An 11472-nucleotide genomic window follows, 5' to 3' on the forward strand; every position below is an offset into this window, starting at 1 on the left:
CTTCTAATTTAAAAAAATACATTTTATTGAAAAAAAAATGTAGGGAACAGCATATTTTAAAATGAAATGGAGATCTTCTTTAAAGGGTAAAAACTCATTCAATTTTATGTCTTACAGGCTTTATACTGAGTTCATTATTGTATGACTGTATTAATTCAACGGCAAACCTAAAAATTTACAGCCACCTTTGAGGGAGATGTATCCTTGCTCTGGAATGTGTTACTGAATATGTTAAAGCTGTAATGAAATGAAAAAAAAAAAAATTAAGACTTTTAATGACATAATGACACACTACCTTAATCCCAGCACTTGGGAGGTATAGGCAGGTAAATACGTGTGAGATCGATGCTAGCCCGGTCTACACATTTATATATATATATATAAAATTTAGATTTCCAGAGTCAATCTCACAACGATCCAATTTTAAAGATTATTTTGATAACTAAAAAGCAGTATTTTAGAATGAAAGGAGAAAATATATATATAATACAGCCATAGCAATGCAAGAGCTGTAAATCTTTCCACTGAAAATTAGAGACCTATGAGACACAGAAGAAGCTATGAGTATCTACTTGAGGAGAATGCAATTTAAAGAACCACTCATTTATAATTAACGTTTCAGCAATCTCTGTGAATCATATTTTTATGAAATCAGCTTCTGTTTGGACAGTTGATGCAGCTTCTAGAATCCTGAAAATTTTCACAAAACATTCCTAGTAAAAGGTACTAAGAACTAAAATATTCAAAATAAAGAGAAAAAAAATTTAAAAGCCCAACTTAAGCCAGTGTAATTTACTTTTAGAAATTTCAACTGAACAAGCACTACTCACAGAAGAATTCCCAAAGTTTCCCACATACTTGGGCCATGGGGATGTGAGGAAGATATCAACACCCTTAAACTGGGATGCTGAACACAGCATTGTTCTTAGAGAAGACACATCCTTGGGGCTAAAACTGTAACCTGGGACTGGTTCATTTAGGGACTCTGTACCACTGAGGTACACTATCTGCAGCCCCGAGCTTCCAGTGAAGATGCCTTTACGACCTGCATTCAAAGAAAAATAGGCAAGTTTTAGTTAATACTGCAGAACAAAATGACATTCATACAGCACTTAATCTCTTCCCATGCCATGATTCTCCTGCTTCAGTCTTCCTACCTGCCTCAAGGAGCATACACTCCTATGGCTATACTCTGGCTGCTAGGTATCCGGGTTCCCTGGCTCTAACGATATTCTGGTTTAGTAAATCTTATGAGGGCTGCTGGTGTCCATTGGGCCAGTCTGTTTATCCCAGATATCTTAGAAATAGTGATAAAAATAGAGAGGTGGTGATTAAGAAGGTTTGCTGCTTTTTAAAGACTCTGCATAGACTAAGAGGCAATGAGAAGAAAAAAAATAACTGCAGTTCTAAGAAAGCTTCAGTCTACAAAAGATTTGCTCTTCAGGAAAGCTATAGCTTCTAAGTGAAGGAAACATTAGGAAAGAGCAATTGTGAAAATTAGAGACCCTACTCTCATTTAATTACTCCCAGCTGGTGGCTTTGATGTCTTTTTTTTCCTGTTGCCTCCTAGACCCTGTTCCGTCAATTCTTACCTCCCTTTCATTTACAGTCTCTTGGTCACTAGCTTCTTCTCGATAGACCATTCACAAGGAGCACACACTAACAAAGATACTTCAACCTTCGGTTTCCAATTTCCGAAGAATATCCTGTCTTAACATGTTTTAACACTTGGGGCTTGTTTTTTTCTTTTTCTTTTGGTTTTGACAGAGGGCCTCATGCAGTCTAGGCTAGCCTTGAAGTGCCATATGGCTAAAGTTGGCCATTAACTCCTGATCTGCTTCCCCCTCCTGAGTGCTAGGATTACAGGTGCGTGCCACCATGCTGCTTAACTCTTACTTAGTTCCTGAGCCCTCTGCAGTCTAGGTTCTCTCCCACCACTCTCTTACAGGTCAGTTGCTATAACTGTCAGTGGTCTCTTATCCTGAACCTATGCTCCCCTCACACAGACTTTACAGACCTACTATCTTTACACTCCAAACAGTCCTCCACGAACCCAGTCCTTCTGCCTTCCATCTAGATGGCATCCTCTCACCAAGTATGATCAACTACTTGCTTGCTTCCCCTCGCTGTATCTTCTTTAACTACCTGACCTCTTCCTAGCTGTATTTTTCACCTTTACAGTACCAACTCTCTAGAGCTTAATTGATATACTCTAGAAAGAGCTATCAAACCATTTGCAGTGGCAGAGCATTATGAACAAGACCACCATCAAGATCACTGTTGAAGGGCATGGCGCAGTAGAATTTGCCTAGTAAAATGGTCAAATACTTATACTAGTGTTCTTAATCTAAATAGTAAAAACACACTGATGATTGTGATTAAGTCAGACCCATGTTAAGATCTGTAACAAAAAGATTTCAAAATATCTCACAACTGTGATTAAAAACCAACAAGCAAGGCTGAAAAGATGGTTCAGTGGGAAAAGGTGCTAGCCTTGCAAGCCTCCACCTGAGTTCAATCCCTGGAACTCACATAAAGGTGGAAGAGAACTGCCTCCAGAGTTGTGCTCTGATCACCATACATGCGCCATAGCAAAAAGGCCTCACCATGTACACCCACACACAATAATAATAATAAAGACGAAAACAAAAGTAATAAGCACAGGGGCTGAGGATATAGCTCAGAGGCAGAACACATGCTTAGAACATGTCTAACAATCTTAGTTTAATCTGGTAATATAAACAATAAGTTTTAAAACAAAACATCCTTCCCTCAACTTTCTGCTTTAAGCAGTCTCATATGATTGCAGCACAATGAGACTGCTCATATGAGGGCCACAATCACATATAGAAGCTAAAGGCCAAGACAGACACCTCAAAGGGTCATGAAGGGAATTTCAAATGAGGGAAATATAGATGCTTTCTAGGGAAACAAAGCAACAAAGAACAAATGTGAAGGAACCATTTTAGAAAAATACTTGAATGATTCAAGAGACAGTAAAGTGACAGCAGGTGGTAGGAGGGAACAAAGGCAAAACTTGACCACTAACAGCAACATACAAGGTTATGAACAGCTGGATTGATAAGTGGACTGACAGTGGGAAAAAGACAAAAGGAATGAAAAGCCAAAGATGAACATTAAGAATCTGAGTGGCCAAAAAGTTTAGCTCAAAACCTAGAGCTAAGCTAATTAGAAGCCTAATTAACAAGTAAATTACATAGAGCCAGCAAGGTCTACTTGTAAGACAACATAAATGGAATTTCCTTTATCTGAACATAATTTGTACCTTAAGCACTCCATATACTGTGGGCAGGGAGTTTATGGCTCTACTTATCTGAAAGGATATGTGCAGGGTTATAGGAACACAAAAAGACTGAGGGAAAGTCTTCTCATTCCCAAGGTTTGTAGATGTGTACAAATAAAAAGAAAGTTATCATTGTCCTAAAAGCAGAGACAAAGACTTTGGGAAAAAGTCCTCCCCAAAGGGAAAAACCAAACCAAACTCTTACTCTCTCAGGCAATAGCATCAGAGGAATTTATTCAAAACTTTCTCTGGGATTAATTCCTGAAAACCCTTTAGTATATTCATTAAAACTGAAAAAAAAAAAAATCAACTTACCCAGGTAAGTAATGTTTTCAGCTAATTCACACCCATCAGCATCTTGGAAATATTTTACTGTTTCCTGGTTATTGGCACCAAGCACGTATGTCTGAATAGGAGCTAATGAGGGAAATAGATGTGACACCATATGGTTATGGATCTGCTTTAGAATTTAAGAAATACTTTCTCATAGGAAAAATACAGCAGAAGTAAAGAGCCTGTGAATTCCTTCCACAGCCATCCTATAAATAAGGAACATGCTTACCACTAAGGATACTCTAACCCAACCTAGTGCCTAGTACATGACATCACTAGACTAGTGAAATTGCATCTTAAGGCAAATTGGTCAATTATATATAATGAGGAAAACACAGACTAAACATATTAACAAGTATTATTTTTCTGGAATGAAACTGAACAAAATTCAAGATGTGAACACGAACACGTGGATTATGAATACAAATTCTTTCCAGCCAAAGGCAGAGCTCGAGAGAGACATTCTTTGTTGATTTTTTCGTTTATGTTTTGAGACAACATCAAACTATATAGCCCAATCTGGCCTTAAATTTACAATCGTCCTGCCTCAGCCTCTCAAGTGCTAGGCCTACAAGCATTTGTCACAAGGGGAAAGAAGGAATTCTTAAACATAGGATATGTAAAAAGCAACCCAGAAAGTATTGTAACCCCTGAAATTTTGTTAAAAACCATACATTAAATCATTTCTATACCTTTCTTGACGCCAGTCTTATATTCCTCCCACTCAGCATTTTGGGTGGAGCCAAAGAAATTTCCTACACACAACAGCAGCTAAAATGAGTTTTTTAAACAGACATATGAGATTTTTCAAAAAAAAAAATCGAACATTACATTACTGACAGTAACATTCAGCTAACTAATCCTATTTAATGGTCTCAAACCAGGTTTTTATTCTTCATTAATTTATAGAACTTCAGTGCACAATTCTTTAGGAACAGTTAATCAGTTGCTGATTCTATGGTTATAAACGTTGGCACACTAACAGTCAAATTCAAGTTGGAGAAGGGGAAGTGAAGGAAATGAACTTTAGAAAGAAGCCAGAATTCAAGTGCTTCTTTTCCACTCTTCTTCCTTGGAATACACAGTTATATAGAAATAAGTATTTAAAGAATTCCTGTGAAATATGAAACAAATATTAACAACCTTCAGAAATACAAGACATTTAAAAAACACACACATTCCCTATTATCTTCATCCAATGAATAAATGCTCCCCATATATAGCACACCCGTCTGTATTCTAGGCGTTTGTAATCTAGTTGGCATCCACACATAACATTTATTCTTTCTTTTGCAAAGCTTTTGTACATCTGTTGTCTGATTTAATCCACACCATGTACTCACAAAATAAATCTGTGCTTACCAAATCCAGGAATCAGAATTGCCTAGCTTGTTTTCAGGTTTTTGTACAGTAAGAAAGTAACAAGCTTCAGATGCAGACAGCATAAAGAAATCTACAGTAAACGGTTCTCCCATCACTCCTTAGCTAAGTCTGCCTGCTCCCAAAAGAAATTCAATCTAACAAAAAAATGGAGTCAATAAAGAAATTAACAAAGGAGGTGGAATTTATCTTAATATATTTGAACATAGTCATAAAAATTGATAAAAAGGATCATCTTACATCAAAGTTTCCACTTTTCTTCTGAATTGCTCGAACTCTATTGAATAAAGTATCAAATTTCCCTTCAACATCTCCACAAGCCAAGCTGCAAACAAGAGATAAACATCAATTCAGGAAACACAAATGGATCTGCTAGGTTTGGTATGTATGCACTAGTCTTCTGGATTAGATTGATGTGATCCAGAGTCCGCAGTTACCTTGAGTTTTGGTGCATATCAACTACTACTGGCCACCAGGCAGCCTACCTGAAGATTTCACCAACACCTCCAAATCAGCATATCTAAAATACTACTTTTCATTTCTTCTAAAATTGAGCCAGTTCCTTCTCATTCCCAAGTTTTGCAGATGTGTTTATTCCCAATATGGTCACTAAGAGTCAAGCATTCTCCTATCTAGTCTCCAAGTGCAATTAAGCCTTTTATCATATTCATTTTATCCTTATTTCCACTGCCTATGTCTTAATGCATGGCTTCAGTTGTTCATTCTTAAACACAAAATGAACTCTGTTAGGAAAAGGCAATATCCCAAGTACTGTGCTGAGAACATGTTAGAAGTATAAAGAGGAGAAGGCTCATTTAAAGCCTCAAAGGGTTTAAAGGAAGGGAAGCTCCAATCATTATAACTTGACATGGAAAAAGCTATGATGGGAGGAAGGTATAAAGTGTAATGGAGCAAGAGGAAGAAGATGGCAAGAGCTGAGGTTGGTAGGGTAGACTAGCCCCAAGTTGTGAAGTGACTTGTTCTAACATCTAATTTCTGAGTTTTAAAAGTCCGATTCACATTTTTACTTCTGTTTTCCTTTGTTGTTGTTACATTTATTGTGTGTGCATATGGGCATGTGCATGCCACAGTATGCATGTGGTCAAAAAACCCAAAGGATTTGGTTCTTTCCTTCCATGTGGGTCCCAGGGATTGAACTCAGGTCATCAAGCTCAACAGCAAGTGCCTTTACCTGCTGGACCAACTCACTGATCTTTAATCTTTATTTTCTTAATGTCTCAACGCAGAATACTATAGCTCCTACTGTTTTGTCAGTATGTCTCTCTGGTGTTCTTGTCTGTATTACTAGACATTTTCAAGCTGGGTAGTGATATTATCTTACATGCTTCCTAAAGACTGTTTCAGTAACATGGAAGATGGTCTGGAGGAACAAGTAACTACCATCAAAAATATAAACAAAAAGAGCATTGATTAATGGAGACAGGTAAGAGGAAAACAGAAGAAAATTTTAGAATTTGAACACAGTGAGAAAGTAGGGTACGAAATAAGGGAGAAGTAGGAATGGAGAAAAACAGCTGAGTGTATGGGAAGGCGGAGGCAGAATCAAATAGAATTTATCTGGCTTGCGATACAAGGAAAAGACTTCTGAAGAGTTCTAATGTTTTCTTTCTATCCATTCACCATAAAGCCATCAGTTTAATGTCCCTTCCTCTAAAACATTATGAGGTCCCCCACTGTCTGCAGAAACAACTTTCCAGAGGCACTGATCTCTCTTCCCTGTGCTTTCTCAAGTTCTCCTGAAATCTCCCCAAACTGCCAATTTGATCACTCTGCCTCTGCAAGTCTCTAAGATTCTCTCTAAATCCCACTGTCCTCATCCTTGAAGTTGTCCCCACCCATCAAATCTCTGGTGCCTTCCTTATGATCTGCAAAAGTCATTCATAAAATCTCAGAAGCCCTTATATCATTTCATAGCAAGCTCTGTTGTAACTATTCAGAATTTTTATCTATTTTCTGAGCATCTCTACGAATCTTTTTAATCCCTGCTGGTTAAGTCCTAAAGCCCCGCGGATCTTGCACTTCTATTATCACATGGAATTGTTCCTGGGAGGCAATTGTCGTTTGTGTATCATAGCACCTCAAAATTCACTATCTGATTTGAGCCCTTTCCCAGTGTTTTCTTATCCCAGTGACTAAAGACAGTTATTGCTGACCCTGTAGTGGGAACGCCTCACAACCAAACCATCACCAGAGTGACTACACCTGCTTAATAACCCATCAACTACTGAACCTCCCTTGGCCCTCAGGTCCTCAACTTTGGCTCTGAATTGCCCCTACCTTGCAGGTAGAATCACTTTCCAAAACGAAAATTGGACCATGCCAAGGTGTTCTTAAACATTTCAATGACTTCTCTAGGTTAAAGACAAAAATATTTACCAGGACCAAATTCCCTTTCATTAAGCCAATTGCCATTATCATACATCCTCCAGAACCGTCAACCTTTTCTTCTCTACATTTTCCGCATTCTTTTTTTCAAATTTGTCTTTTTAAGATAGGGTCTCCCTGTAGCCCCAGATGGCCTGGAACCCGCTACGCAGACCAGGCTGGACTCGAATTCAGAGACCCACCTGCCTCTGCCTCCCGAGTTCTGGGATTAAAGGCGTGCACTACCACGCCCGGCTTTTCCTGCATTCTTCAACACCTGTTCTTTAACACTTGTTCCTCTAGGCTATCAACTACGTTAGAGGAGGATACACTGCAGGATACACTGCTGTTGCTCAAGTACTCTTTGAATGAAGGAAGCCTGACTTCACCACCCGACCGCTCCACCATTAACAAAGTGCGCCCTGGCAGGGCACTACCCTGTCTGCCAGTGCCCACAAGGCACGCAACGTCCGCACGTATTTGGTTAATCAATAGGTGGAAAGAGGGGAGAAAAGAACCGGAGATGATGCGTCATTGGCTGGGCAGGCCTAAGATGGAGGAGGCCAGGCAGAAGGGTAGGCGCAAACGGCCGGGAAAAGACCAAGCAGGCAGCCTCCACCGGAGCCCTCTGCAGCTCAGCGGCCGCCCTCCGCTTCCCTTTCCGGCCAAGAGGAAGACGCGGCCTCCCGCCCAGTTTCGGGACTCAAGGTCACTCACACGCGCAGCGGCTTCAGGGCCATCGCTGCCAAGGGCTCGACCCCGTCAGCCCTCCTCGGCTCTGAACCCACACCGAACGTGCGGTCCCGGAAGAACGCCAGGCGGGCTGCGCATCCAACCAATGAGGAGCCACCCAGTACGGAGAGCGCGGAGGGACCCAAGCTGTCCCGGTAGCTTCGCCTCCTGGAAGGAAGGCTTGGCAACAAGGGAAAGAGGAAAGGAATGGAAGTGATTTGTTTTTCTTTTTAAATTTTAGAGCAGTTAAAGTTAGTGAGCTGTAGGACGTAGTGGCGCACGCCTTTAATCCCAGAACTCGGGAGGCAGAGGCAGGAGGATCTTTGTGAGTTCGAGGCCAGCCTGGTCTACATAGCTAGTCCCAGGCCAGCTGGGGCTACAGTGCAACCTTGTCTAAACAAACAAACAAACAAAAACAAGACAAAATACATACACACATACATGCATGCATGCATATATAAAGTTAGTGAGCTCTTAACCAACCTCGCACCTAACCAAGCCTAACCTAACCAAATTATATCAGTCTGATAAGGTAATCAGTAGTCGTGCTTTAAATAATAACTTTTAAAAAAAGATTGATTTTTATTCTCTCTTCTACTCCCCCACCCCCTTTCTGTGTAAGTGCACCTGTCTCTGCAGGTGCCTCTGTTGGCCAGAAGAGGGCGTCGGATTACTTTTCGCTGAAGTTACAGGCGGTCTGAGGGGATGGAAGTGGATGCTGCGATCCGAACTCATCTGCTGAGCCATCCCTCCAGCCCCTACAGTCATGCTTTAAAAATATTTTTAAGGCTGGAGAGATGGCTTAGCGGTTAAGCGCACTAGCTGCTCTTGCAGAGGGCCCAGGTTCAGATCCCAGTACCCACATGGAATCTAACGACTGTCGATAACCCCAGTTCTGGGGGAATCTAAAACTCTCTTCTGACCTCCTCGGACATTACACAACACAGGTGCACTTACATACATGCAGGCAATACACTCATACACATAAAATAAAAATAAAAATATTTGTGTACGTGTGTGGTTTGTGTGTTGTACATGTATTTTCACATGTGTGAGCACACGTGTACATGCTCAAGGGTGTGTGTGGAGGGCAGAGGTTGACATCAGGAGTCATCCTCCATTGCACTATACCTTATTTAGTGAAACAGGGACTCTCATTTGAACCCAGAAATCATTGACTAGGCTAGTCTATAGCCAGCCAGGTTGCCCAAGGGACCCCCTGGCTCTGCTTCCTTAGCCCTTGGATTACTGGTGGGTTCTCATGCCTGCCCAGAATTTATGTGGATACTGAAGATCCAAACACTGGCCCTTAAGCTTCTGGAGCAGGCAAGGCTGAGCCATTGCCTTAGCCCCTAATTTTGTTTTTTTTTCTAAACCTGTCAAAAAGTTAAAAGATGATTGGTTACTTTACTCCCATAGCATTCATGCCACTGTTGCACCAGTGGGCACATTTTGGCAGGCTAGTCTTTATTGCAGCTCAACGGATTCACATCTGAGTAAGGTTAATGATTACCTTTCTCTTCCGGTAGCATGCATGTCACTATAAAAGCTAGCAATAGAAATGAAGTTTTGAGGTCTGTACCAACTTGGTGTCTGCTTGTTCTATGACTCATGTATGTAGTGTCTTCAGCAATAGGGTCTTACTGTCAAATTCTGGCATGTAACCAAAAGCAATGGCAATAGTCAATAATGTTTGAGGGTCTATATGTTATCTCTGGTCAACAACTCCTAAAGAGGGAGTCCATTCCTGGCATAGGTCCACTTCACAAGATGGAGCTCATATCTGACACTGTTATCAGGGCTAAGAACCTGTGACTAGACAGGTCACAGGCTGTAGGGGAGAGCCTACTAGCATTATTCTGCTAAAGAGACATAATATTAAACTGACTCCTACTGACTTATTTTTATACCCATTGATTAAGGCATCTCTCTCAACTCTCACCAGAAAAGCTTCTTGTAGTTAACACAGAAGCCCATGGTTGCTCAAAGTACAAAGAATAAGAGACTGCAGGGTGCTTAGGCCTAATTGGGACACCTATATCACACCCTCTCCTCCCAAGACTCAGGGATCATTATGGAAGAGGGGGCAGAGAGATTCTAAGAGCCAGAAGTGGTGGATGAATACAAGAAAACCCTGTTGCCTGGACACGCAGGATAGTAGCACATATGAACCCACAAGTGCTTGTGACAGCATGCAAAAGACCTGTGCAAGCCCAAGTCAGTCAAAAACCCAGGATGGATGTGGGAGGTAGGCAAGAAGCCCCAGCCCTAGCTGAAGATTATTGATAACTGATAGCTTCTGGGAGAGGGAGAGTCAGTTTGCCTCAGGAGTGTAACACCTGGTAGGTTGACCAGACTTCAAGGGATAGACCCATATCCAAGAGCATTGGGAAAGCACAGATAGACTTGATAGGCCTTTAAAATAGAGAATAATAGAGACTTGAGGTTGGGGGTGGGTAGTAGGGTAGGGATGGAGATGAGGGAGGGCACCTATGATCAAAATACATTATATGAAATTCTCAAATATTCAATTAAAAAAATTTAACTGGAAAAAGGTTTAAAAATAATGGCCATCGCCTTCATTCAGTGTGCCAGCATGCTGCCAAAGTTGCTGTCTTGCTCACTTCTCTCCATGTGCTCCAAGCACTTCCATTCCGTTATTTGAAAATAAAGTGCAGGCTTCAATCAGAATGCACCTCCTAAAGACATCCTCCTAAGCGACCTTACTATTAACACACTGATAAAAACTAACATGCAGAAAAACACTTAATACATATACATGTTTAGTTCTCCATTTGTCCTCTCCAATTGATTTTATGCATGGGGGGCGTCTATTTTCATTCAGGAACTAAACAGTTTTCACATTTCTACGTAGTCCTATCTTTTGATCAAAAGTCCACTGTCTGTGGTTTTGCTTTTCAATACATTGCTTTTTCTGAAGTCAGGCCAATTAGCAGGAATCAACAGTGTAATAGGATCATGGAAACAAAGGGAAGAGGTCCTGGGGCTAGAGAGATGGCTCAGCAGTTATGAGCAGTGGTTGCTCTTGCAGAGGACCTGGGTTCATTTCTTAGCCCCTATACGGTGGCTAACAACCGTAACTCAAGTTCCAAGGGATCTGATGCCCTCTTCTGGCTTTTGTGCACATTGCATGCCATACATACAGACAAAACACTCATATATATATATATATATATATATATATATATAATATATATATATATGGGAGAGAGAGAACAGGAGATTGTTTTTGTCCTTTCTCTAATTACTTTGTATTGTTGTTCTTCTCCCTCCCTTTAGACCTCTTCCTCTCCTTCAAAATCTTTCCTCCGTGTTCA

The 11472-nt window shown here is 40.7% G+C and overlaps 2 protein-coding genes across 5 annotated transcripts in view; both read right to left on the reverse strand.

Annotated features, from left to right (window-relative positions):
- Positions 1-8239, reverse strand: part of Cwf19l1 (CWF19 like cell cycle control factor 1) — a 35242-nt gene extending 27003 nt beyond the window's left edge. Inside the window, exons 1-5 of one of the 3 annotated variants that reach the window (XM_008845548.2) lie at positions 8120-8239; positions 5258-5342; positions 4330-4408; positions 3620-3721; positions 831-1045 (exon numbers count right to left, since the gene is read on the reverse strand). In XM_008845548.2, the coding sequence (XP_008843770.1) occupies positions 831-1045; positions 3620-3721; positions 4330-4408; positions 5258-5342; positions 8120-8142 (504 nt within the window). In that variant the 5' untranslated portion in view covers positions 8143-8239. Of the gene's footprint in view, positions 1-830; positions 1046-3619; positions 3722-4329; positions 4409-4999; positions 5134-5257; positions 5343-8119 lie in introns of those variants that run through there. The other 2 variants (XM_029569605.1, XM_017801240.2) reach the window with 2 other exon arrangements.
- Positions 4347-11472, reverse strand: part of Bloc1s2 (biogenesis of lysosomal organelles complex 1 subunit 2) — a 17715-nt gene continuing 10589 nt past the window's right edge. Inside the window, exons 5-7 of one of the 2 annotated variants that reach the window (XR_003851496.1) lie at positions 8110-8314; positions 5258-5342; positions 4347-4392 (exon numbers count right to left, since the gene is read on the reverse strand). The gene's annotated coding sequence lies outside the window, so the exon portion shown is untranslated. Of the gene's footprint in view, positions 4409-5257; positions 5343-8109; positions 8315-11472 lie in introns of both variants that reach the window. The other variant, XR_003851497.1, reaches the window with a different exon arrangement.

This window comes from Nannospalax galili, unplaced genomic scaffold (assembly GCF_000622305.1).
Source record: "Nannospalax galili isolate Female #2095 unplaced genomic scaffold, S.galili_v1.0 scaffold161, whole genome shotgun sequence".
NCBI classification, from domain to species: domain Eukaryota; kingdom Metazoa; phylum Chordata; class Mammalia; order Rodentia; family Spalacidae; genus Nannospalax; species Nannospalax galili.